This window comes from Marmota flaviventris, chromosome 2 (genome assembly GCF_047511675.1).
Source record: "Marmota flaviventris isolate mMarFla1 chromosome 2, mMarFla1.hap1, whole genome shotgun sequence".
Lineage (NCBI taxonomy): Eukaryota > Metazoa > Chordata > Mammalia > Rodentia > Sciuridae > Marmota > Marmota flaviventris.
This window is the reverse complement of record NC_092499.1, coordinates 15,006,262-15,029,526: the sequence shown is the minus strand read 5'-3', so window position 1 is coordinate 15,029,526 and position 23,265 is coordinate 15,006,262. Positions and strand designations below refer to the sequence as shown.

At 41.7% G+C, this 23,265-nt stretch overlaps 2 protein-coding genes across 4 annotated transcripts in view; one reads left to right on the top strand and one right to left on the bottom strand.

Annotated features, from left to right (window-relative positions):
* The window catches only part of Efcab11 (EF-hand calcium binding domain 11), a 168,893-nt gene extending 162,198 nt beyond the window's left edge, over window positions 1-6,695 (bottom strand). The window contains exons 1-3 of one of the 2 annotated variants that reach the window (XM_027931732.2): window positions 6,455-6,695; window positions 5,845-5,940; window positions 1,970-2,015 (exon numbers count right to left, since the gene is read on the bottom strand). In XM_027931732.2, the coding sequence (XP_027787533.1) occupies window positions 1,970-2,015; window positions 5,845-5,940; window positions 6,455-6,661 (349 nt within the window). In that variant the 5' untranslated portion in view covers window positions 6,662-6,695. The remainder of the gene's footprint in view (window positions 1-1,969; window positions 2,016-5,844; window positions 5,941-6,454) is intronic. The other variant, XM_027931731.2, reaches the window with a different exon arrangement.
* Window positions 6,696-7,859: 1,164 nt separating this feature from the next.
* Window positions 7,860-23,265, top strand: part of Tdp1 (tyrosyl-DNA phosphodiesterase 1) — a 77,233-nt gene continuing 61,827 nt past the window's right edge. Inside the window, exons 1-5 of one of the 2 annotated variants that reach the window (XM_027931697.2) lie at window positions 7,860-7,886; window positions 9,994-10,556; window positions 12,500-12,543; window positions 13,617-13,672; window positions 17,228-17,324. In XM_027931697.2, coding sequence (XP_027787498.2) covers window positions 9,998-10,556; window positions 12,500-12,543; window positions 13,617-13,672; window positions 17,228-17,324 — 756 coding nt within the window. In that variant the 5' untranslated portion in view covers window positions 7,860-7,886; window positions 9,994-9,997. The remainder of the gene's footprint in view (window positions 7,887-9,993; window positions 10,557-12,499; window positions 12,544-13,616; window positions 13,673-17,227; window positions 17,325-23,265) is intronic. The other variant, XM_027931698.2, reaches the window with a different exon arrangement.

The following is a 23,265-nucleotide window of genomic DNA, read 5'->3' as shown; positions in this document are numbered from 1 at the left end:
CCACATTGATAGCAGAGAGACAGATAAAGAAGGAAGTTTCTTGATAGTAGAATGTCAAAGGCTGATAGAAGGAGGCTTTGGGAGTAGAAAAATCATTATTTTCCAACTATTATGGCAAAACTAGATTGGACAAGAATAATAAATGGATATCAAATCTAGGGAGAAATTCTGACAAGAAGAATATTTGCATTGACTTAAAAGTACCTTTCCACAGACTACCAATTAGTTGCAATGGAAGACAATAAAAAATAAATGACACAATGGAGAAATTAAACAACATCTTGACTGGTGATAAAATGAATGTCATCTTTGAGACACAAATGGATACTATATGCCTTCAAATGAGTACCCAGAAGAAAAGCAATTCATCTAAACAGTATTCTGGCCAGGAAGTCAAGATCCCAGTCTAATCACAAAGTATATCAACTGAACAAAATGAGGAATGTTCTTTAAAAATAAAAATAAAAAGGTAAGGGGCATACTGTGTTCTAAAAAAAAAAAAAATCTATGTTACAAGAAAAGCAAAAAAGGGAAAACAAAAAGACTGCAGAGACATTTCAAATTAAAGAAGGCTAAAGAGATATAAAACCAAAAACTAATTCCTAGAGTAAAGGGGGAATAATGTAACTAGAACAACTGACAACAATGGAATATAGATGGTAAATTAGATTAAAATGGAGCATTGATATAAACTTATGAAGTAGATAAGTATGCAGGATTATGCACACTATGGGCTGTAGTTGAGGATGAAGGTGGGGAAAACACTAACAGTAAGTGAATCTGGGTAGAGTGCATAGCTATACTCTATTACGTTTATTTTGCAACTCTGTGTAAGCTTTATTTCCACATGCAGGTCATTACTGAAAAGCCATTCCAGAACATCCTGGATCCTATCCCCTTCACATAAATGGTTTCTCTCTCTTATCTCTCTTGTTCTTCTTCGCTAAATCATTCTGTTAAGCTTAAAAACATGTTCTTACATTTTAAAAAACCAAACAAACAAAAAAGCAAATAAGGGCTAGGGTTATGGCTCAGTGGTAGAATGCTTGCCTAGTATGTGTGAGGCACTGGGTTTGATCCTCAGCATCACATAAAAATAAATGAATAAAATAAAGGTATGATGTCCATCTACAATTAAAAATATTAAAAAAAAAACAAATAAAATATCTACAGCCATTCCAGACTTACTGAAAAACTTATCTATTTGTTGTCACTTTTTATCACTCTCCATTTATCCTCAACCCACTCTAGCCTGGCCTCCAGCTGTCACCACACGTTGAAATTCCTCTTGCTGATGTAACCAACACTTCCAGGTTACCACCTCCAACAGATACCCTTCAGTTCTTAAGCTACTTGACCTTTCAGTAGCATTTGGTAATGGTGACCATAGTCTCTCCACTAGAACAGCCACTTCCCTAGGTTTTGATCAAATACTGCTGATTTTCTTTCCACCCACTGCCATTCCTAAGTCACCTAGTCTCTTCCTCATCCTCTGAGTACTATTAGTTACAGTTCCTAAGGTTCTCAGTCCTCCCTCCCTCCCTCCCTCCCCCCCCTCTCTCTAGGGTGGTCTCATCCATTCCATAATTTAAAAACCATCTACATGCTGATGACTACCAAATTTATTTCTTTAATCCACAGCTGGACTTCTAGTCTCCCCCCACCCCAAACACTCTCCCCCAGTCTTCCCATTCAGAGTCACCTCCATTCACCCAGTTGCTCAAAAAATATTATGAGTGACATTTTTGTCTTTATGCTTTTTAATGGCTTAATTTTTCCTACTGTAAACACATCTTAGTTTTAAACTAATTAATCAAATCTAAAAACCCAAAACTTTCTTTTGAGTGATAGAAATAAAATAAAGATGTGCTTAACCAACACACAGTACCTGGTTTTTTTCTTGTTTTTAATTTTAGTTTTGCGAGTCACTAAATAAAGGTACTAAAACTAAAATTAACATTTATATTACCAGAAGTACTGGAATTTTTTGAAGACATCACAGAATCCGCTTCTATCTAGAAGAAAGGAGAAAATAATAACATGTAAGTTATCAAGTGTTTTAACAGAACAAGTTCTTAATCTTGGGGTAAGGGATTTATTTGATAAGAAACCATCTTTACTGAACCCAGCAGACAAGTCGCTCAGCAGCTATAATCGTTATTTTACTTTGCTGTCAACATCTATAAGCTAAAGGTTTTATTGGACCTCAAAACTTTATAACATTGACCAATATGTGTAAAGCACATAAAGTCAATTTGGCTGTACCATATAGATCGCAAGCTGTAAGGCAACCTTTCTGCTTAAGACAAAAACAAGAAATTGTTACAATGGGCTCCATGGCTTTATTTTTATTTTTCCTGATTATAAAAGTAATCCCTGGTTGATATAGAAAATGAAAATTTTTTTAATTATGAAGAAGAAAAAAAATTTTTTTTAATTCTTCAATGAAAACTACTTTTAGCATTTTGGTCTAGCCTAGATTTTTTTTTTCTTAATCCCTATGTGATTTAAAACATTTGAGAACACACTGTGTAAAGTTTGAGAACCTGATTTCACCAGATATTAAAATGAAGCTTTTCCCCACATTGTTACAAGGGCTTTATAAACTTTTGGGGACTAGAACCCTGAGAGCATCTAACATACTTTCCTCTCCTTCAGTCTGGAATTCACCAGTCTTAGAGTCCCTGCGTTTTCCTGGCTTCTCTCGGCCCTCCCAAATGGCTCCCACTCCATATTCTTCATGGAATCTCCTGCCTACCCTTACCTGTTGACATCCTCAGTGTTCTCTCCTCAGACCACTGCTCCTCAAACAAGATTTCTGCAAAATCGTCCTTGGTAATTCCATTCCCCCTTGTGTTTTGAGCTACTTGTTATACACAAAGGAATCCAAAATCTATCTCTAGCCTTCACTTCTCCACCCAATTTCAGTTCCTACATCTAAGAGAGGTAGCAAAATCTGAGATATTTTCACCATCATAACTTCCACAGTCACACAGCATCTGATGAGTGAATGCAGCTGAAACTCCCACAGTCACCTGAAACTCGGCATGCCCTATAATGAACCAGCTCCCTGTGGACCTGCTCCATCTGAATTTTCTTACTTGGTGGCATCACAGTCCCTCTGGTCTTGATGATCACACCACTGTTTTACCACCACCATGTCCAGTCAAACACCAGGGCAAAATTCATCCCAACATCCCCAAAGTACTCCTACACCCTTCTCATCACAATAGCCTAGCTCCTCTAGTCAAAACGACACCCTGGCTCCTACTATAACTGCCTTTAGTTAGGCCCACCTTCTTTGTCACCTTCTCTTCCTGTTCTTAAATCTCTTCTCTATCTTGAAACCTATCAGAGTTTTATCTGCCTGTCTACACTCCACTGTAAACCACTTCAAGGTAGGGACTGTGTTTAACTCATCTTTACCTTCCTAGCCACTAGCAAGTGTTCCTTTTGTTAAACAGGTACACTTAATTTCATTCTGTAAACAACGGCAGAGTATATTCATTATTTACTATATAAGTGTTTTGTTTATTAAATATTATTGTATGTTATGGTTTTTTAAAATAACTTTTTCAAAATATACCTTTTTCCCGGGAGGGGTAGCACATGCCTATAAGCTCAGCTATTGGGGAAGCTGAGGTAAAGGACGTCCATTTCCAGGCCAACCTGGGCAATTTAGTGAGACCTTGTTTCAAAATACACAGAAGGCTAGGGGTATAACTCAGTGATAGGGTTCGCCTGTGTCCAATCCCCAGCACCACACACAAAAATATACTTTCTATTATAGGAATTTTACATATTATCTCATTTAATTTCCTGAACTAAAGTCAGTAAATATTTCATATGTTCAAAGTAATATCCAAAAATTAAACCCCAATTCTCAATCTAGTATAAAATTTAAAATTATTAAATTTCATGTAATGCCACCTATTTAATAAAAGTTCATTGTACAAATGTCTGGTAAATATATAGGTGATTTGATATGTTAGTACTTTACTGTTTGGTTTCCTGTAGTCAGCTAAATATTTCACTTGCCTAAAAAATAAAATCCAAAAGCTCAATTCAGAAGTAAAAATCTGTTCAATTTCATGGAGTATATATACAGTCTATTACCAAATCACTGTACCTGTCATCACATTCCTCATGAATTCTAAAGTTGAAATGAAAGAAGTAAATATTCTTGAGGGTGATAAAGGCAAAATGAGACAAGATAGCTTTCTAGTTGAATATAATGCTTTAAAGGCTGAGTCTTTTCAGCTGATCTGCTTTGAATTCCAGCTGAGATGACTGCAGGTTAGCAGGAGAGCTGCAATTTCAGAGAGCCAGCCCTGATGAGCTCAGTAACTGGCCTTCCAGGAACTAAGCATCTCCGAATAAGCACTCTGGGTTGCTCATGCAACCTGTCTGGGTCAATAGGACACATTTACTATGTTGTGAAGCATTTCAACACTCTGAAGGGTGCAGAAGTGGGACTTCACAGGTCCCTGGCTGCACTAGGCTTGCAATCTGACAGAGTAGTAGAGACCATGCATGCAGAACTGACTGCTGAGTTGTTTGGTCTAACAAGAGAATAAGGAAGGGCATTCCAGGCAGAGATCTAAGTAGTCCTTTTGCAGTTTTATTTCTTGAATCTGGATAGCATCTTGACCCCAATGCTTAACAAGAAAGCATTCATCTCTAGAATGCAGGTAACAGGCAAGCAGAACAGCACAAAGACTGTGTGAACAGGAAACCTGTTCTGAAGTAGAAGGTTCATTGAGACTCAGCTCAATTCTCATTATTGGTGAATTGGTGCAATCTTTTCTGAAGAGCAATATCAAACAAAATTGCAAATGTACATATTGCAGAACCTAGCAGCTCTACTGCTAAGAATTACACATTCACAAGGACATAAATCTATGAGTTTGTGTGTTTATGTAGATATAAATGGATGCTTAATGCAACAATGTTTGTAGGAATGAAAAATAATGAAAACAAAAAAAATGACCAAAGAGATCATTACACAATTATTATTTTGGTATCAGGGATTGAACTCGGGGAACTCAACCACTGAGCCACATCTCCAGCTCTATTTTGTATTTTATTTAGAGACAGGGTCTCACTGAGTTGCTTAGCACCTCGCTTTTGCTGAGGATGGCTTTGAACTTGAAATCCTTCTGCCTCAGCCTCCCTAGCTGCTGGGATGACAGGTGTGCGCCACTGCACTCGGCTATACAACTAATTTTTAAAATGAGGCAGTGGTGTGTGCTTTCAGGTTGATGTAAAAACATTAAAATAAAATAGGCATAGTATGTACCTAATGTTTTCAATGGAAGACTATGCATATAGTTCGTCATTTTGAAATTTTTGAAAAAAAATTTGAAACGATACATAAGAACCTGGTTAATAATGGTAAACCCTGAGAAGTTGAGACCCTCTAGTTGAAAGAGATTTTCTTTTTACTATGTGAATGTATAACTTTTATAATTTAAACAAAGCAAAAAAAGTTTTAATTTAATGTGAATAGACACTGCAGATAACCTCCTAGATGAATTCCTTCTGTTACCAACATCCTTCTCCCAGTCTTCCCTGTTGACATCTCACTAGCATCTCATATTTAATATAACTATTAGCAGCTTGGTGGAGATATATGTTTCGTGGGCTCCAATGAGACATCTCTAATTCATTCTTGAATTGGGTCCTTAAAAGGAAAGAGGAAAATTCAGCACTGGAGACACCTCTGAAACAGCTTATAAATCACCCATGCACTTTGTAAGATCCCAAGAAAACCCCTGGGCAATTTTCTTAGGATCCATTCATATTGCATCTCCCGCATCCCCCAAGTACACAAAGAAACTCTACCTTGGAGGGCTTGTACCCAAACAGCATTACAAAAGCAACCTTAAAGTCCTCTCTGCTTAGGTAGCCTTTGTTATCTTCATCGCATGCTTTAAATACCTAAAGAATATTAAATGGTTTCAGTTAGTAAAACAAACTGTTCCCTTATTTTCATTATTATCAAATTTGAACCTCTAAAATCTAAAACTTAGCCCAGTAGAGCTTAGAAATAGAGTGGTATTATCCCAACTTTAAATCTCAAGAAATCTGCCAGAAGTGCCAAGGTCTTAACCGCTGGGCTGACGCAAATTAGTTTTCACCTTTAGGATAAATTCTACCCACAATTCCGTCCTGGAAATTAGGAAAGCGAGGCAACGAGGCTGGGGGGGCTGGCTTTGAACTGGGAGAAATGCAAATTTGAAACTACGTAGCGGGGTACCGGGGTGGAGAAAGAACTTGGAAGCAGCCAAAACCAGGAGCAGGCAGCTCTGGGCTTTTCATTAATCACGACTGTTCTAAGGGTCCTCCAGGTCTCGTCTGAACAACCCGGCTGAGCCAGACGCCAGCACAGAGACTGAAATGCCCGGAGCCAAGCTGAAGTCCAAAACTTAAGAGTCACGTTCCGGACACCTACTTCCACAAACTTCTTGTGTTCCGCGGGGCTGGCTTCCCACGTCCGCCGCCGGGCCCCAGCCTCGGAGAAAAACATAGCGACAGCTACAACCAGTTCCGGACCACCTAGTCCAGAACCTCTCCCGCCAGAACCCGGCTCGCAGCCTCCCTCGGCCACGCCCACCGCGGCTCTGGAACTACGCCGTGCAACTCCAACGTCTCCTCCCATTGGACGGCCTCCGAGGCACTTGGCGTTGATATCGCAATGCTATAGGCACAGGCTGTGTTTAACAACGTTTCCTTGGACCAGCCAGGGGCGGGGAGGCTCCCAGGCCCGCCCCCCAGCGCTTAGCTCCGCCCCTGCTTAGTTCCCTTAACTCTCTGCAAGCGATGGGAGACCAGCGCGCCTAGAAGCTTTACCTACGAGCTCGAGCTCAAGTTCATGATTTCTTTCATTCTTTGCCAACTTTGCCAACTTTGCGATAAATTCCTTTTGATTATGTTGGTCCATGGCTTTGCTAGATTTCATAGAAGACACAAAGCCTAGAAGTCGAGCCAAATCCAGGATTCACGTTTAAGTCAGCAAGTCATTGGGTTGAGCACGCAGGATAGTCAGTAAGTTTGTTTTGTCCTTCGAATAACTCCAGCATCTAGCACTGTGTCTGGAACAAAGGAGATCTTCAATAAACGAAAGAAGCCGTTAGCACATTTACACAGACTTATTCCATTCAACCCTCTGAAAGTGATGCCTGGTGTGAGGGAGACCCAAGGAGTAAATAGCATAAACAGCCTCAAGTCCAAATTACATAGCAAACATCCTTATAAAAGACGAACGTCGGGAGAGTTCCGTTTCCCAGATGGGTTCATCTCTGATCCCTCTATTTTGTCAAATCGATAAATTAAAAAGAACGTTCGCATGCCTGTTTGAAAGAAGCAGGCATTCGAGGTTCTGAGTCTGATGTGGACTTGTTTAACTTTTTATTTTACAGCAGGCTTTTTTAAAGACTGAGCCCCAGCCGAGCCCGCTCTTCCCGGGACACGGGTTTTCCATTTGGCAGCTGCTTTTAATCTCAGCTCATCTTTCTCTCTCTCTCTCTCTCTCTCTCTCTCTCTCCCCCCCCCCCTTTCAAAACACACAGCTGACCCCTGGGAACCTGAAGCTATGTGAACCCCTATAAACGGGTTGACCACCTTTCTGTTTCATCCCTCTTTTAAGTCACCAGTAGGTGAGCTGGGAGGGAGAGGAGGTCAGGTCTCCCATCAGCCCCCTTTGAGGAATAAACCTGTCAGTCCCTTCGGATATGGGGGTCTTTAGGACCCAGGGGCAAGATCCCCGGAAGGGGAAGCGGCTGGGCCGTGAGGCGCGCGCCGCGGCGAAGTGCGTTTGAACTGCGCGCAGGCGCAGACGTCGCGCGGGGGCGGGGCCGAGGCGGCGGCGGAGGCGGTGTGGCCAGGTACGTGTTCTGCGGCCGCGGGCTGCGCGCGGTGTCTAGTCCTGCGTCCCTCGACTGCCCGGCTCGCTGTGCGGGGGAGCTGGAGTTCGGAGAACCCGGCGCGTGGCGGCCGGGCTGGAGGCTGACCGCGAGGGAAGCGGCGCCGCCGGAGGACTCCGGTCGGGGTCCTCTGCCCGCGGCCCCGGCTTCCTGCAGTAATAGCGCCTCTTAGCGGGCGCTCAGCCAGCGCTGCAGAGAACGACTCCTGCCCGCAGGGTGGGTGCGAGGCCCCCTCTCGCTTCTGCCGCCCTCGGCCCTTGCGGGGTGTGGTCCCCGACAGTTGTAGCGAACGCAGGTTGAGCGCGCCCCACTTGCGGGCGTGTACCTGAGCTTTCTTGGCTCGTTTCCCCCAAAGGGGGACGGTCACAGTCCACGCCTACCTCCTTCAAACAGGTCCTACAATACCATACGGAATTGTAGCCAACGTAATATTTTTAAAAAGGTAAATCAAGCCAAGTTACTCCCCTTATTAAAGTTCAGTTAGTAGAAAAAGATACAGTGTCTTTAACATGCCTTCTTCCCCCACTCCTTTCATCCCGGACCATTACCTTTCTTGCATAAATCCTTCTTCTGATCCTGCAGTTCTATGACCCTGTTCTCACCTTCCAGCCTTTGCCGGTTGCGTTCCCTCTCCCCAGAATGCTCTTCACTTCATGTTTTAGCTGTCTGGGTCCGTTTTATCCTCCGGGTCCCACTCATTAATTTCTTCAGAGATTGTTCCTAAGTAAGGTCATCCCTGTAAAATGTGAAGAGTGTGTGAAATCACCTTAGCTAATTAAATTTTTATGTTGTTAATCTCTCTTCCACTCTAGAAGCAAACTCTCCCAGGACAGAAACTGTATATTGTTAATTTCTTATTCCCAGTGCTCAGTACACAGTAGCTGTTCAATACGCGTGTATTAAGTCAATGAATTGGGGTAGGTAAGCATGATGCTTATTTCACAGCTGAGGAAAACCAGGCTCAGCCCTTATCCAATCTGCCCGCTGCACATGAACCACATAGTTTAAGAATTCAAAAGAAAGTAGATCTTACATTCTGAGTAATTTTTCCTGAGATGGCTCTTGTTTTTAATAGTCACACAACTGTAGCCACTGAAGTAGTTCTTTGAAAGTGAGTTGTGACACCTTAGATACTCCTAGCTAGCAATCCTTTAGAATCTAGAACTCTAGGGGATCCTACCTTTAAAAAACAATAAGTAAATAAAAACAAGTCAACTAATATGTCTAAGCCACTTTAAGTAGAAGTTAAACAGCAGATCATTCTGGATGTCTTTCTTAGAGAACCTGGCAATCAGACCGAGTTAACTGTAACAATACATTTCTAACAATTTTAGTTGTCTCATTTGCTTAACCTTGCAGATTAGAAATAGTTCATGAAAATGTCTACACTGAGTCTTCACAACCCCCTAGAAGATAATAAAATAGTAGAAATTAACAGAAAACTTTTAGAAAGCAAATATGAGGGCTCAAGAGACCTAGACAGAGTCTAGGGTGTCACTTATTACAGGAACCAGTGGCCCCATCCACCTCTGCGGTTCCAAATGCTTTGACTGTAAAATGGTGTCCATGCAGGTGGGGGTAATAGTCACCCTGTGTCTGGAAGGAGTGTCTCCATACACTCTTCATAAAAGTTCCTTAAAATGTATCATTTACAGAAGAAACCTTGTCTGACTTGACTAGTAATTAATTGAAAAAGTCGGGTGAGAAATTGTGAAAAATGATAGGCACTTTAAAAAAATTTTTTTTTTTTTTACTTTGAAGTATGAATGTGTATTCATTTGAAAATCTTTTTTTAGGAAAGGGGGTTGGCTCCAACCCCCTTTCCTAGGGGATCTAAACAAGGTCTGGATTCTAAGACAAGGGTGGAGGAGGAGATGGTGACTAGGATTTTTGCTGTTGTCAACTTCCTGTAGCAGATTCTGGTAACAGTTACATGGCTTAACCTCTGAGAGGTGTCATAAGTGCTGCTTGTTGCAGAAGCTCATCTGATAGGGAATTTGAGAGCAGCGAAGTCATTTTGCCAATGGCGTGGTGAATGGGAAATGATATTTCTGCCTTTCTGTTCCAGAAGCATGTCTCAGGAAGGCAGTTACGGGAGGTGGACCATATCCAGTAGCGATGAAAGTGAGGATGAGAAGCCCAAACCGGACAAGCCATCAACATCCTCTCTCTCCCATGCTGGGCAGGGAACAGCCAGTGAGCCACGGTTCAACTGTTCCGAAGCTCGAAAAGCTGCTCACAGGAGGCAGACATCACCTGTGCAATTCAGCAGTGCAGATTTGGCTCCACCTCCCAAAAAGCAGAAAAGTGGTTCCCAAGAAGAGCTAGGCTGGTGTCTCTCCAGCAGTGATGATGAACTGCAACCAGAAACTCAGAAGAAGCAGGCGGAGAATGTGGAGGTCAAAGAGGAAAAAGACCTCTCCTCTCCCAAAGATAGTGCTGCCCAGAGAACTGGAAACCATGGCCTTCCTGCCAGCCACAGGCACAAAAGAGAGGAAGACGAGTATGAGACCTCAGGGGAAGGCCAAGACATTTGGGACATGCTTGACAAAGGGAATCCCTTCCAGTTCTACCTCACTAGAGTCTCAGGAATTAAGCCCAAGTACAACTCCAAAGCCCTCCACATCAAGGGTAAGAATGCGGACATCAGGAGCTGTGGATTTGGCCTTGACAGGTTTCTCAGTGAACCAAGGAGGCAGCCTGGAATGATCTCCAGGAACCCTCCTTTGTGGTCCTAACTACTCTAGGGAAAAAAATTTTTTGACAAGTTTTTGGCTGTAGGCTGGCGATTCAGGGAAATTAAAGCAAATGCATGATGTGACCAGCACGGTATATTTATACAGCAGATGTATGCAATAAGCATAATTCCCCTTCATTCAGGTTAACTTTTTTCTGGTTCATACTCAAGAATAGATTATGTTCACTGTCAATAATTTTTTTATTTGTCAAATATATAATTGCATATTCAATTTCTTCTGGGTGATGTATAAATGCTGGTGGGTTTAATTCCATACTGTAGTAAATTGGATTCTACAGGTTTTCATTTTCAGAATCTTTTATCTGGGTACTTTGAAGAGATAAGATAGTTGTCAGTGTTTTTATCTTGTTTGAGAGAGAGCAACACAGGAAATGGGGAACTCTGCAAAGCTTGGGTTCCATAATAAAAATAAAAAAGACTGACTGTGAGCACCAAGATCTTATGTGGGTGGGTGACACCATGAGAGGAACTCTGCCTTCATTGTAACCCCACAGTAACTTTATGAGTAGGTGGTCCAGAGTAGATGGTCCAGCAGCAACGATGAACTATAACTGAACAGGTGATGGATCTGCAGTTTAGAAAAACTAAGAACTGTCTGAGATCACAGAGCTGGTAATGGTAAAACTGTGGTTTAAATCCAGGCATTCAGGACCCAAGTCCCTGCTAATTGATACACCATGCTGACACATGCCATCACTAGAGGTTGTCTAGAAGGTCTCATGGAAGAGAGGACATCAGTGGCCTGGCCCTTGAAAGATACATAGGGTTTGGGGAAAAAGGGGCTAGGCATACAGCTCATGGATAGAGTGCTCACCCATCCTGCATATGGCTCCAGGTTCGCTCCTCAGCACCAACAGTTTAGAAGGTGGAGGGGGGCAAGGATGTATCACAGGTTCTTTTAATTGTGCAGCTCTCCCAATAAGCTAGGAACTTCCTTAATCCATTAAGTCCCAAGTTTTCAATTCTGTGTAGGATGATGGAACATAATGGGTTAAGAATATTTTCATGTTCTTTCAAAGTCTTTGTATCCCAGCAGGTAGCTCGATGTCTAGAAGACAGAAGTCACTAAGTGAATGTCAGATAAGTAAATGAGCCCACTCTTAGTCCTCAGAGGCCACCTAAGGGGTGAGAGCAAGCTGGAGCATGATGTCCTGGATCAAACCTGGACTCTGCCTTTTCCTAACTGTGTGGTCCTGGGCAGCCTCCTACGGAGACTGCTCTTCCACAGAACAGGATTATCAGATCCTCCCTCAAAATGACTGGGAGGAAGGAGTTAATACACCAAAAATACCAAAAATGGTACCTGGCGTCTAGGAAGCCCTGTGCAGGTGCAGTTGTTAGGATCGAAGACAGTAATGATCCTAGTGTAGTTCATGAGCTAAAGTAAAGCTTGAGTGAGTGCCGCGTGGAGTCTCATAGAGTAACCAGAGCACCGCAGATATGAGTTTAGAATGCTGAGAACCAAGAGCTCTCAGGCTTCGGAGGGAGGCAGTGGGGACTCGGATGACTACTGGAAGGAGGTGGACTCAGAAATCCTGGAAAGGACAGGTATGAGTGACTTCAAAAAATGGCCATTCATCTGGTACTTAAGTTGTAGATTTTAGTTTTGTATATATATAATATGTTTATATATATACATATTAAATAGCATAGGGAAATTTTTCTTGGATTTTTACAAAACATTAAAACCTAGCTTTATAATAACTTTTCACTTAACTGTTTTCTGAACCAAATCTTGGTCAATGACTTAAATAATTGTTATAACTAGAGGATTTTTATCTGAATACAAATCGTATTTATGTTTTTGTCTTTATAGATATTTTGTCTCCTCTATTTGGCACACTTGTTTCTTCAGCTCAGGTGAGTCTGTGGGTAAAAAAAGTCAAATAACTTTATAAGAAAATATGAGAGGTGGGGACACATGTCAGTCCCATCCAGATCCCTAAGATAGTAAGTTCCTTGAAGCTGGCCTCCCATAGCATAGTTTTAGAATGCATGGCCATGGACATAGAGTACATCATGTGACTGTCACTCTCAGTAAATCATCTGACTCTTGATCAGGCCACAAATTCACTTTGGACTGTCCAGCTTTAAAGATTTCTCTTCTGGACACTGATGATCACATGGGACTCATGCAGCCTTCTGGGAAGGTGTGGGTGGAGCCAGTGCAAGTTTGATTTGATTTGGAAAAAGCAAAATTCCCTGCATCTACCAAAAAGAAGTGAGTAGAAATTAGGAGTTCGCTATATGTTCCATGGCTCCTGCCTGCCTGAGCTGGTCCCTTTGTGTGATAAATCATAAAGGACGAGTGCTCTGTGGCCTTTGTTTTTGGTTTGGCCCTGAGAGTCCTGGTCTCTGTGGAATGTGGGGTGTACTTGCAGGCATTCAGCTAGACTGCCCAGGCACAAGAAGATCATGTCGTCAAGATGGGACTTATAAGCCTAGTGCATGTGCAGTCCCAGGTGCCTGTGTACCAGGCTATCCAGTAAGTCAGGCTGAAGGGACATGTCTTTTTCCAATAGTTCTGGGCTCCTTGTCTTGAGCATCTGTCTTTTTAGTGTAATCATCTAGGGAGGAAAAGAATACATTTATAAGCCCCCTTATTTAAATTAATCTCAGGACTACTAGAACTAACATAAGAACACCCTCTTGAGAAGTATAAACACTGCCAAGACGTGCAGAGGTAATTTCCATAGAACCTATTTTCTTGTGTGTTTGGATCCATTTATGTGGGGTTCTTCAGCCACATATTCCTTTAAGACAGAAATTAGGTTTATTCATGAGTATTGTACCGTAACTGTAGATTTATAAAAAAAATATATGTAGTACATTATTATTTTAGAGTTTCTTTCAATTTTATAACCAAACAGTTCTTATGAACTGCTTGGTTGAATCACCTATGGCTTAGTTGCTTTTCTTTTTTCCTTGTCTAGTTCAACTACTGTTTTGATGTAGTCTGGCTCGTAAAGCAGTATCCGCCAGAGTTCAGGTGAGTTAAAGGGTCATGGCACACAGTAAACTACAATGCTGTGAAACACGAGAGTTGCATTGCTCAGGCAAAAGCTGCCTTTTTTTAAGTATTTCTTTTGAGTCATTGAAATCATATAGACATGAAGTTATTTGGGGAGAACAGCATTAAAATCTTTTTAATCACACACATTCTTTTTGCCAATCTTAGTGCTTTTCTCTGTGTTCTATCCAGAATGGAAAAGGACAAATTCTACCTCAGAAAACAAAACTTCGTGTCCAGTGTTAATATGAAGGAAATGGTCATCTCCGTCTTAACCAGTACATATGCCGACATGTGGCCAGCTACATGTTACTTAGCACGTCCATACCAACATTTTTTGAGCATCTTTCTGTAGTTCTGGAATTAGGAGGTCATAGCCCTCTCTTATCCAAGCTGTGGAAGTGACGGATTTCCAGATCCGCCATCAGCAGTTGAGACCAAATAAATATAGCTTAGCACAGTGGCATGCCATGCATTCCTGTGTCTAATACATTTATGTGGCAGAATCTCATAAGGGCAAGTAGGGTGGAGGAATACATACACAAAAAATGATTGTCAGGGCCCTCAAACTCATGGGTGCATTTAAGACATTGGATCATGGATACTTTTGTTGGTATAGAGGGTGAAATGCTGATGTGTCACAGGCAGCTTTGATACTCAAGGGCTTGGATTTGATCTATAATCTAGAGGATAAGTCTTAGCTAATCAACTGAAGAAGTCCAGATGATAGGTATCTGTGGTCTGCATTGGAGCCTTGTGGTTTTCCCTGGACTTACCCACCTACTTTTCTGTCTGTCTGTCCCACTATGCTGGTGTATGGCTTCAGTCTTCAGAGTCACCTTGTGGTCCAGCTGGAGCCAGCCAGGGCTCCAGCTCAATTGTTTGTGTTCCAGGTAGCAGGAAGGAGAAGGAAGAAAGGGTCTCTAGTTCATTGAGCAGGACCCAGCTACAGGACAATAACCATCACTAACGAGGCTGCACTGTGACTTTTGGCTGGCATAACATCTTGCCTGGCATAACACTAGGGTTTTGCTAGGAAGGAGGGAGGAGAAAAGTAGGCTGCCCCAGGCTCTTCCAGGCAGTGTGTCCCTGGGTGCTGCACAGGTGATTTTAGTTCCCCTCCCTTTGCTTCTCAAAAACTGACGTCAAATGTTACCCCTCGCAGCGCTGGCAGAGTGTAGGTTGTAATCCCTTTAGCACCTCTATGGGTTGAATTGTTCCCCAAAAAGATCTCTTGGTGTCCTAAGCCTTAGTACCTCAGAAGGTGACTGTATTTGCAGATAGTCTTCATTGGAGCTCATTAACCAAATTAAAATGATGTCATAAGAGTGACCACTAAATCAGTGACTGGTGTCCTTATGAAAAGGGGAAATTTGGACATAGAGACGACTGTGAAGGCAAAAGAATGCCAGAGGTTCCAGAAGCCAGGGGAAAGTATGGAGCAGATTCTCCCTCACAGATCTCAGGAGGAACCAGCCCTGCAGACTCCTGCTCGAGAACTGTGGAACAGCAGGTCTCAGGTGGTTAGGTACCCAGTTTGTGGAAGTCTGTTAGGAGTGTAGGCTGTAATCCCTTTAGCACCTCTATGGGTTGAATTGAGTGGCCCCTGAACTCTCAGAAACTAAGGCAGGGATGAAGGAGTCCTCCCTTCCCTCTACCCCCTTAATGCTGAAGCTGTCAAGAGTATGGTAAGGATGAGGAATGACCTAAGTGGCAGGTTCAGGTAACATCCAGAATTTGTATGTAGAATTTTCAGATGGTAAGAGTTATTACCTACCATTATTCACATGCTGCCTTTTCACGGTAGTTTGTAGAACCAAGAAACCTGAAGGAATTAATGACGCCTTCAACTTGTCTCAGCAGTGTTTACTGTTTTTAAGATGATGCCATGTTTTGTTTCCAGGCTGTAGATGGTGTGAGTATTTCAAATGTTATTCTCTCTTTCTAGTTACACTGCTTTTCCAGTTTCCCTACTTGGTAAGCAATGAGGAACACCCGTTTCCTAGTGCTGTTTTACCTGTGCTGGCAGAAGGAGGCTAGTGTGGGTGTGCGGGTGTCAGGCTCTCGTATGAAAGTGCATTTCCTGGGATGTTTCTTTCCAGTTGAGCATTGTCCTTTCGAGTATGCAGAGAATCTTTCTGCCCCATAATTGATTAATGTGGAAGTAGTGGCAGTGTATCTTGCTCAATTGCTTGTTGGGAAAAAAAAAAATCCAGTTTTTGTTGTGTTGGGAAAGCTCATAAAGATATATTGATTTCTAAGGATAAGCTTGCTTTGAATTAACTGGAGAAGATCAAGAATCCCTTAAAAGCATTTCTAATCTATTCCTGAAGAGTGCTTTTATGTAGTCTTTGGAATTGGAAAATTCTCAATGTACTTTGAACTCTGGTGCACTGAAACTTCACTGCCTGTTCACAAGTCTGCATTGTGCTGAGGGCTTGTTCCTGTTCACTGTTGTATCCTGGGTCTTGCATTGTATATGTAACACATAGTAGGAGCTTGGTAAGTGTTACAGGGCAGAGGCAGCACAGAGGCCTCCCTCATCACCCCAGTTCTTGGGATCAGGCCAGAAAAATTTCAGACATATTACTCAGTAAAGGCATAAGTTTATTAACAGGGCTAGGAAAGGGGAAAGGGGTCACCCTCTAGAGAGGGGGGGTTCTCAGGAGAGGGACAGTGGTCCCTCTTGCCCTCCAGTTTCATTAGGGGTTCCAGGGAAGTTTCCAGTGTCCCGTCCAGGTCTGTCTTGACTGTGACTGGCAGCATAGGAACCACATGGACCACCTCCAAGAAAGAATACTGTAGTGCTCACAGAGTGGGAGATTCTAAGGACATTGAGTCTCCCATTCTTGCCTCAATTCCTTTCCCCTTTATCTGTTTTATTACTCTTTGAAAAGCCTTCAGGAGGCTTTCTTTTTGAGGGTCTTGATGTTTTCGTCGCCAGGGTGATGGGAGTGGTGGTGGCTTGGGTGATGAGGGAGGATCCAGGCCTCCTGGTAGGGTTTGACCTGATGTTGATACAGAGTCTTTCTTAAGAGGATGCAGCTATGGCTGGGGAGGTTTGAACTTACCAAGTCTCCCAGGTACTTATGTATCAGGCAAGGCTCCCTGCAGTTTCCAGCCCTTGGTTATCTTTCCCTGCTCCCCCATTCATGGCTGACTAGCCATCTGCAGTAAGTATAGGTACAGAGTGAAATGGATGTGTTGCTTTGTCCAAAGAGAAGGGGGGAAAGCATCAGACAATAACTGTCATTTTTAATCTACTTAATTTTAAAATATTAACACAGAGCTACTCGTTTGCACTAAAGAAGATAATTATTCAAGGACTTTGTTGCGTCACAGCAGGCTTTAGGATCAGGCCATGTGACGCCCTGACAAGGGTAACGAGCCTTGACTGACCACTGCCCAGTGTTAACCCCTGTCCTCAGTCTCCACTGAGGCCATGAGCAGGTGCCAGGAGGTAAGGAAGCTGCATTCCTTAATGAGGCAAGAACCCTGCCACAATGCCCTGTAAACCCTGTGGCCTCTTTTCAGGAAGAAGCCGATCCTGCTTGTGCATGGTGATAAACGGGAAGCCAAGGCTCACCTACATGCCCAGGCAAAACCTTATGAAAACGTTTCCTTCTGCCAGGTAAGCTGCCTTTTGCCACTGGACATCACGCTCAGTCCAAGAGTCGGAAGGGATTTTAGGCCTTTAGTTCCTCCTCCTGCTTAGTGCCAACAGCCTCTCTCCAGCGACACCAGCAGATTCTAGTCTGGCCTTGGCTTGTCTTGAGATAGTCCAGCTCATTCACCTGCTGGTGATTCATGGTTGTGAGGGAATGTATCCTATTTCTCTTAGTTCTCTCAGTTTTGAGCAGTCACTCAGCTGTGGTCTGTGTACCATAGGTCCAGCTCTGACTGACCCCAACCTGCCCGTACTCCTGGTTGCACTCAGTTTGTCATCGTGCCTCTCAAAACCTGGCTTCCAGCACTGAACAAGTCCTCTGGATGCAGTTCAGTGCCTGCAAGTGTCTTTGTGTGAATTCAGCAGAAAACTGTGTTCCTCTGACACCTTATCTGACTTCTCTCAGCTGCCATTGGCAATTTAACTATTGTCTTCAGTTCTTTTTCACATGAGACATACCTAAGATCTACACTGGAAAGTCCCATAGACTAAGAGACTGTTAGGAGACTTTGGTGAGTTCTGTGTGCATCCTGTCCAAGTCCAATGAGGGAATACTGAATGGTCTCATAACAGGTATGCACTTGCTTTGCTGGGACCAAAGCAAAGTAGAAAAGAAGGCAAAAAAGCTCCCGTAATCTTGTCCTGATAGACTGGTTGGGTGCAGTGTGCAGGTGAGTCTCACACTTTTGTTAAGACCCACTGCTTTCCCCACATCCCAACAGACCTCTTATTTCAAGTGTCATTCTGAGCAAGAAACAGATGAAGTGGGAAGAAAGGAATTCAGAAGAATCTTTTACATTTAAGATTTCTTTCTTGTAGAAAGGGTGTTGTAAGTAGCTGCTGTTCCTTCTAGCAGGATTGTGAGACCATTCCTGAGAAAACATGGTGAAGGCGCCTTCAGACCTCTCTTGTCATCAGCTTGACGAAACTGGCTCCAGATTCCTGCTCTGGGGCACAGTGCATGCTACCTGACATCTTTTGCCATTTTCTGTCTGGGGTCTTTTCTTCCCTACTTAAACACAATATAAGAATTTTAGCTCTCATTGTATCACTCGTCCAACTATAAATGATATCTGTATTTTTAAAATATTTAAATAGTATGAGAGGTTGTGGTTCAGCGGTACAGTGCTCACCTAGTGCGTGCAAGGCACTGGGTTCAATCCTTAGCACCACATAAAAATAAATAAATAATAAATAAAGGTATTGTGTCCAACTACAACTAAGAAAAAAATTAAAAAAAAAAAACAAAAACGGGGCTGGGGTTGTGGCTCAGTGGTAGAGTGCTTGCCTATCATGTGTGGGGCACTGGGTTCAGTCCTCAGCACTACATAAAGATAAACAAAATAAAGGCATTGTGTTCATCTACAAATGAAAAAAAAAAAATAGCATGAGAGGGCTGGGATTTTTGGCTCAGAGGCAGACTGCTCACCTAGCATTATGAGGCACTGGGTTCGATCCTCAGCACCACAAGAAAATAAAGTGAAGATATTGTATCCATCTATAACTAAAAAGGAAATATTTTAAAAAAATAGTATGAGAGCTTAGTATCCATTTTAAACAAACCTCACAGCATTTTCCCTAATTTAGCCCTCTTCACTTTATGTAGTTGTGGTTTTAGAATGTGCCTTTTTCCATCCCACAAATGTCATGTTTGTGGCTCATCTTTATGCATGTGATATGCCTCTGCTCAGGAGTTGCCTAAAATTCCATTGTTCTGCTTCTGTTTCCAGCAACAAAGAAGTTGTTAAAGTGCAGTAGGGTAGCTCCCATCACACTAAATAGTAATAAATTTTAAAAAGTAGACAGAATTAAATTTTTTAAAAAAATAGAATTAAATTTTTTTTAAAAGTAGACAGAAATAAATTGGCATAGGAATCTTGAAAACTGGCATAGGAATCTTGAAAACCAATGATTAAATGGGAATAGAAAGTGTTTTTCAAATACTATCCACCTGCACTAGAAGGTTTAGGAGAGACCATTCTGTCTGATGGCATACATACTCATGCTGGACACTAGAGGGCATAACAAGACCCTTCTTCCAAAACTTGCACCAAGAAAGCTGCACAAAGGTTTTCCCAGCTCAAAAGTTGGAGATAGGGCTGGGATTGTAGCTTAGTGGTAGAGCGCTTGCCTAGTATGTGTGAGGAACTGAGTTCAATTTTCAGCACTGCATATAAATAAATTAAATAAAGGTCAATCAACACTAAAAAATATTTTTTTAAAAAGTTGGAGATAGAGCAGGATATAGCCATTTGAGCCATACCCTGTTTGTAAGATGAATTCTGATTTTATCCAGCATCGTCATTGAAGCCAAGGCACATTAGTCAAGGAGTCAGTGGGTGCTGGCACTTCTCCCATTTTGCAAATGTGGGGCCTAAGGCCAGAGGTTGAGGCCTTGGGGTGGTCAGGAGTCATACTGCCGGGTTTTGTCTAAGATCTCTATCTGCAGGCCTTTATTTCTCACCATTCTGGAAGCCAAAAATCTGAGATCCAGATGCACACCAACCCAAGTCCTGGTGAGGGCCCTCTTCCTGCCTTGTAGATGGCCACCTTCTCCTGGTCTTCTCACATGGCACAGGGAAGTGAGGAGGCCACTCAAGTGCTCTGGTGTTTCTTCTTATGAGGATGCTCATACATTGGATCTGTTCCCACCTTAGAACTTCATTTAACTGTAATTCCCTCCATAAAATTCCTCTCTCCGAATACAGTCATCTTGGGGTTTGGACTTCAACATAAGAATTTGGAAGGGGTGCACCTAATATTCACTCCATAATGTTGTGTCTTGCTAGTCTTGACTCTTAAACCTAACTGTGTCAGCCTAATTTCTTCATGGTTAAAATGGATTGCTAATGCCATTCACCGTAGAGTTTAAAGGATTTGATACATTAGCCCAAAAAAGCATCCATCAAACATTATCTTTTTGAAAAGATAAACAAAATAAAGGCATTGTGTTCTCTTGTGCCTAAAAGCATATAACTTATAACAAAACTAAAGTCAAGAGCCAGGTCTCTTGACCATTGTTCTTTCCGAGCTAAGTATGTTTACAAAGTGATAATGTTCCTTCTAATTTTATAACTTTAAGGATATGTAGTACAGTTCCCAACTCTCTCACCCTGTCCAGAGCATGTAAATGCATGCAGGTCTGTGAGTGTCCCCAAAACAGGAGCTGTGTTGTACCTACGTGTGTATCCCATTGCTGCCCCAGCAGACAGTTCCACCCTTCCGTCATGCAGTGAGGAGGGAGGCAGGGTGAGGGAAAGGTGGTGGTAGGGATTGCCACCGTGGTGCAGTGCTTACTGCATTCAGGGCCCCTTTCCTAAGCATTTTATATTTCCTCATTTGCTCCTTACAGCTTTCTAAATCTTGTAACAGTACCCTGTTTAGAAGAGGAGAAAGCTGAGACAAAAAAAAATCATAAAGTGTTTTCCAAAGTTATGCAAAATTCGGAAGACAAGATTTGAGCCTGAGTACTGCATTGCTGATCGCCAAGCTGTTTCCATAGTTGTTTATTTTGATTCTTTCTTGGTCTCTGCCTTCTGGCATATTATGCTTAACCAAGGTCTTCTTGTACCAGATGTTAGATAAAATGTTTTACTTCTCTACATACCTTCCATTTATTTGTAAAGATGTCATTTTGTAACAAAAATTGATGTAATAATATCTTTATTTTCAGCTCTTTCAATATTTTCAGTATAAGAGATTTTCTTTTAACATTTTTTTGTGGCCAACACATTCAGTGTTTCTTGTAAATGTGCTCTGAAAACTTTGTGTATATTGGTTTCTTCTATAACAAACCAAAGATCTAATTTTAAACTACTTAGAATCATTTGTTTTATTAGTTTTTTGACAACCAAAGAAATTAGGCTTCTTACTCCTAATTACTGTAATTAAAAATGCAGTATATATTGAATCATTCTGAGCAGAAAAAAGTAATTTTTTTAAATGAGCCTTCCTGGATTATATAAAAGCTATCTTGTTGAATGTTTTTTCATATATTTTTTTGACCATTCATATTTCTTATTCTGTGATTAGTGCCTGTCAGTTCTTTTGCCTGTTTATTTATTTATTTTGTTTTTTGGGGGGTTTTTTGGTGTTAAGTTTTTTGAGTTCTTTGTATAACCTGGAGATTAATTAATGCTCTATCTGAGGTACAAGTGGTAAAGATTTTCTCCCATTCTATAGGCTTTCTGTTCACATTCTTGATTGTTTCCTTTGCAGTGAAGAAGCTTTTTAGTTTTATACCATCCCACTTATTAATTCTTGATTGTACTTATTACGCTTTGGGAGTCTTGTTGAAGGAGTCAGTTCCTAAGCTGCCTCAATAAATGATGTAGGGTTGGGCCTACTTTTTCTTCTAGTAAGAACTGGGTCTCTGGACTAATGCCTAGGTCCTTGATCCACTTCAAGTTAAGTTTGTGCAGGGTGAGAGATAAGGGTTCAGTTTTATTCTACTGCATATGGATTTCCAGTTTTCCCAGCACCATTTGTTGAAGAGGCTATCTTTTCTCCAGTGTATGTTTATGGAGCCTTTGTCTAGTATAAAGTAATTTTTATTTATGTTAGTCTCTGTGTCTTCTATTCTGTACCATTGGTCTTCATGTCTGTTTTTGTGTCAATGCCATTCAATTTTAATTTGCTTTTCTCTAGCAATTAGCAATTAGAGAAATGCAAATTAAATTACACTGAAATTCCATCTCGCTCCAGTCAGAATGGCAAGTATAAAGAACACAAGTAACAATAAATATTGGCGAATGTTATGGTTGGGATGTGAGGTGTCCCCCAAAAGCTCATGTGTGAGATAATGCAAGAAGGTTTAGAGGAGAAATGATTGGGTCGCAAGAGTCTTAATTCAATCAGTGAATTAATCACCTGATGGGGTTAATTGAGTGATAACTGAAGGCAGGTGAGGTGTGGCTGGAGGAGGTAGGGCATTGGGGGCGTGGCTTTGGGGAATATATAGGTATCTGGCAAGTGGAGATCTCTCTGCTTTCTGATCATGACGTGAGCTGCTCCCCTCTGCCACACTCTTCCACCATGACGTTCCCTCACCTGGAGAATAATAAATGAAGCCAGCCTTTTATGAACTAAGACCTCTGAAACTGGGAGTCCACAGATAAACCTTTTCTCCTCTACAATTGTTCTGGTTGGGTTTTTTTAGTCACAGTGGCAAAAGAGCTGACTAAAACAGCGAGGATGTAGAGACAAAGTACTCTCATACATTGTTGGTGGGATTGCAAATTGGTGCAACCACTATGAAAAGCAGTATGGAGATTCCTTAGAAAACTTGAAATGGAACCACCATTTGATCCAGTTATCCCAGTCCTCAGTCTTATACCCAAAGAACTTAAAATCAGCATACTACAGTGATACACCTACATCAATATTTATAGCAGCTCAATTCACAAAGTTGGATATTGCCAAGCTATGGAACCAATCTAGGTGCCCCACAACAAATGAATAGATAAAGACAATGTGGTGTATATACACAGTGGAATATTACTCAGCCTTAAAGAAGAATTAAATTATGGCATTTGCTGGTAAATGAATGGAACTGGAGATATGCTAAGTGAAATAAACCAATCCCCCAAAACCAAAGGCCAAATGTTCTCTCTGATATGTGAATGCTAACCTACAACAAAGTGGGCAGAATAGAAATCTATTGGATTAGACAAAGGAAAATGAAGTGAAGGGATGGGGATGGGAATAAGAAGGACAGTAGAATTAATTGGACATAACTTTCCCAACCTTGTATTTGTCAACCAGGGTAACTCCACATCATGTACAACCACAAGAATAGAATCCTAATTAAAATATGTTATACTCCATGTATGTATAATATGCCAGAATACATTCTACTGTCATGTGTAACTAAAAAGAACAAATTTTTTTTTAAAAAAGCTGTCTT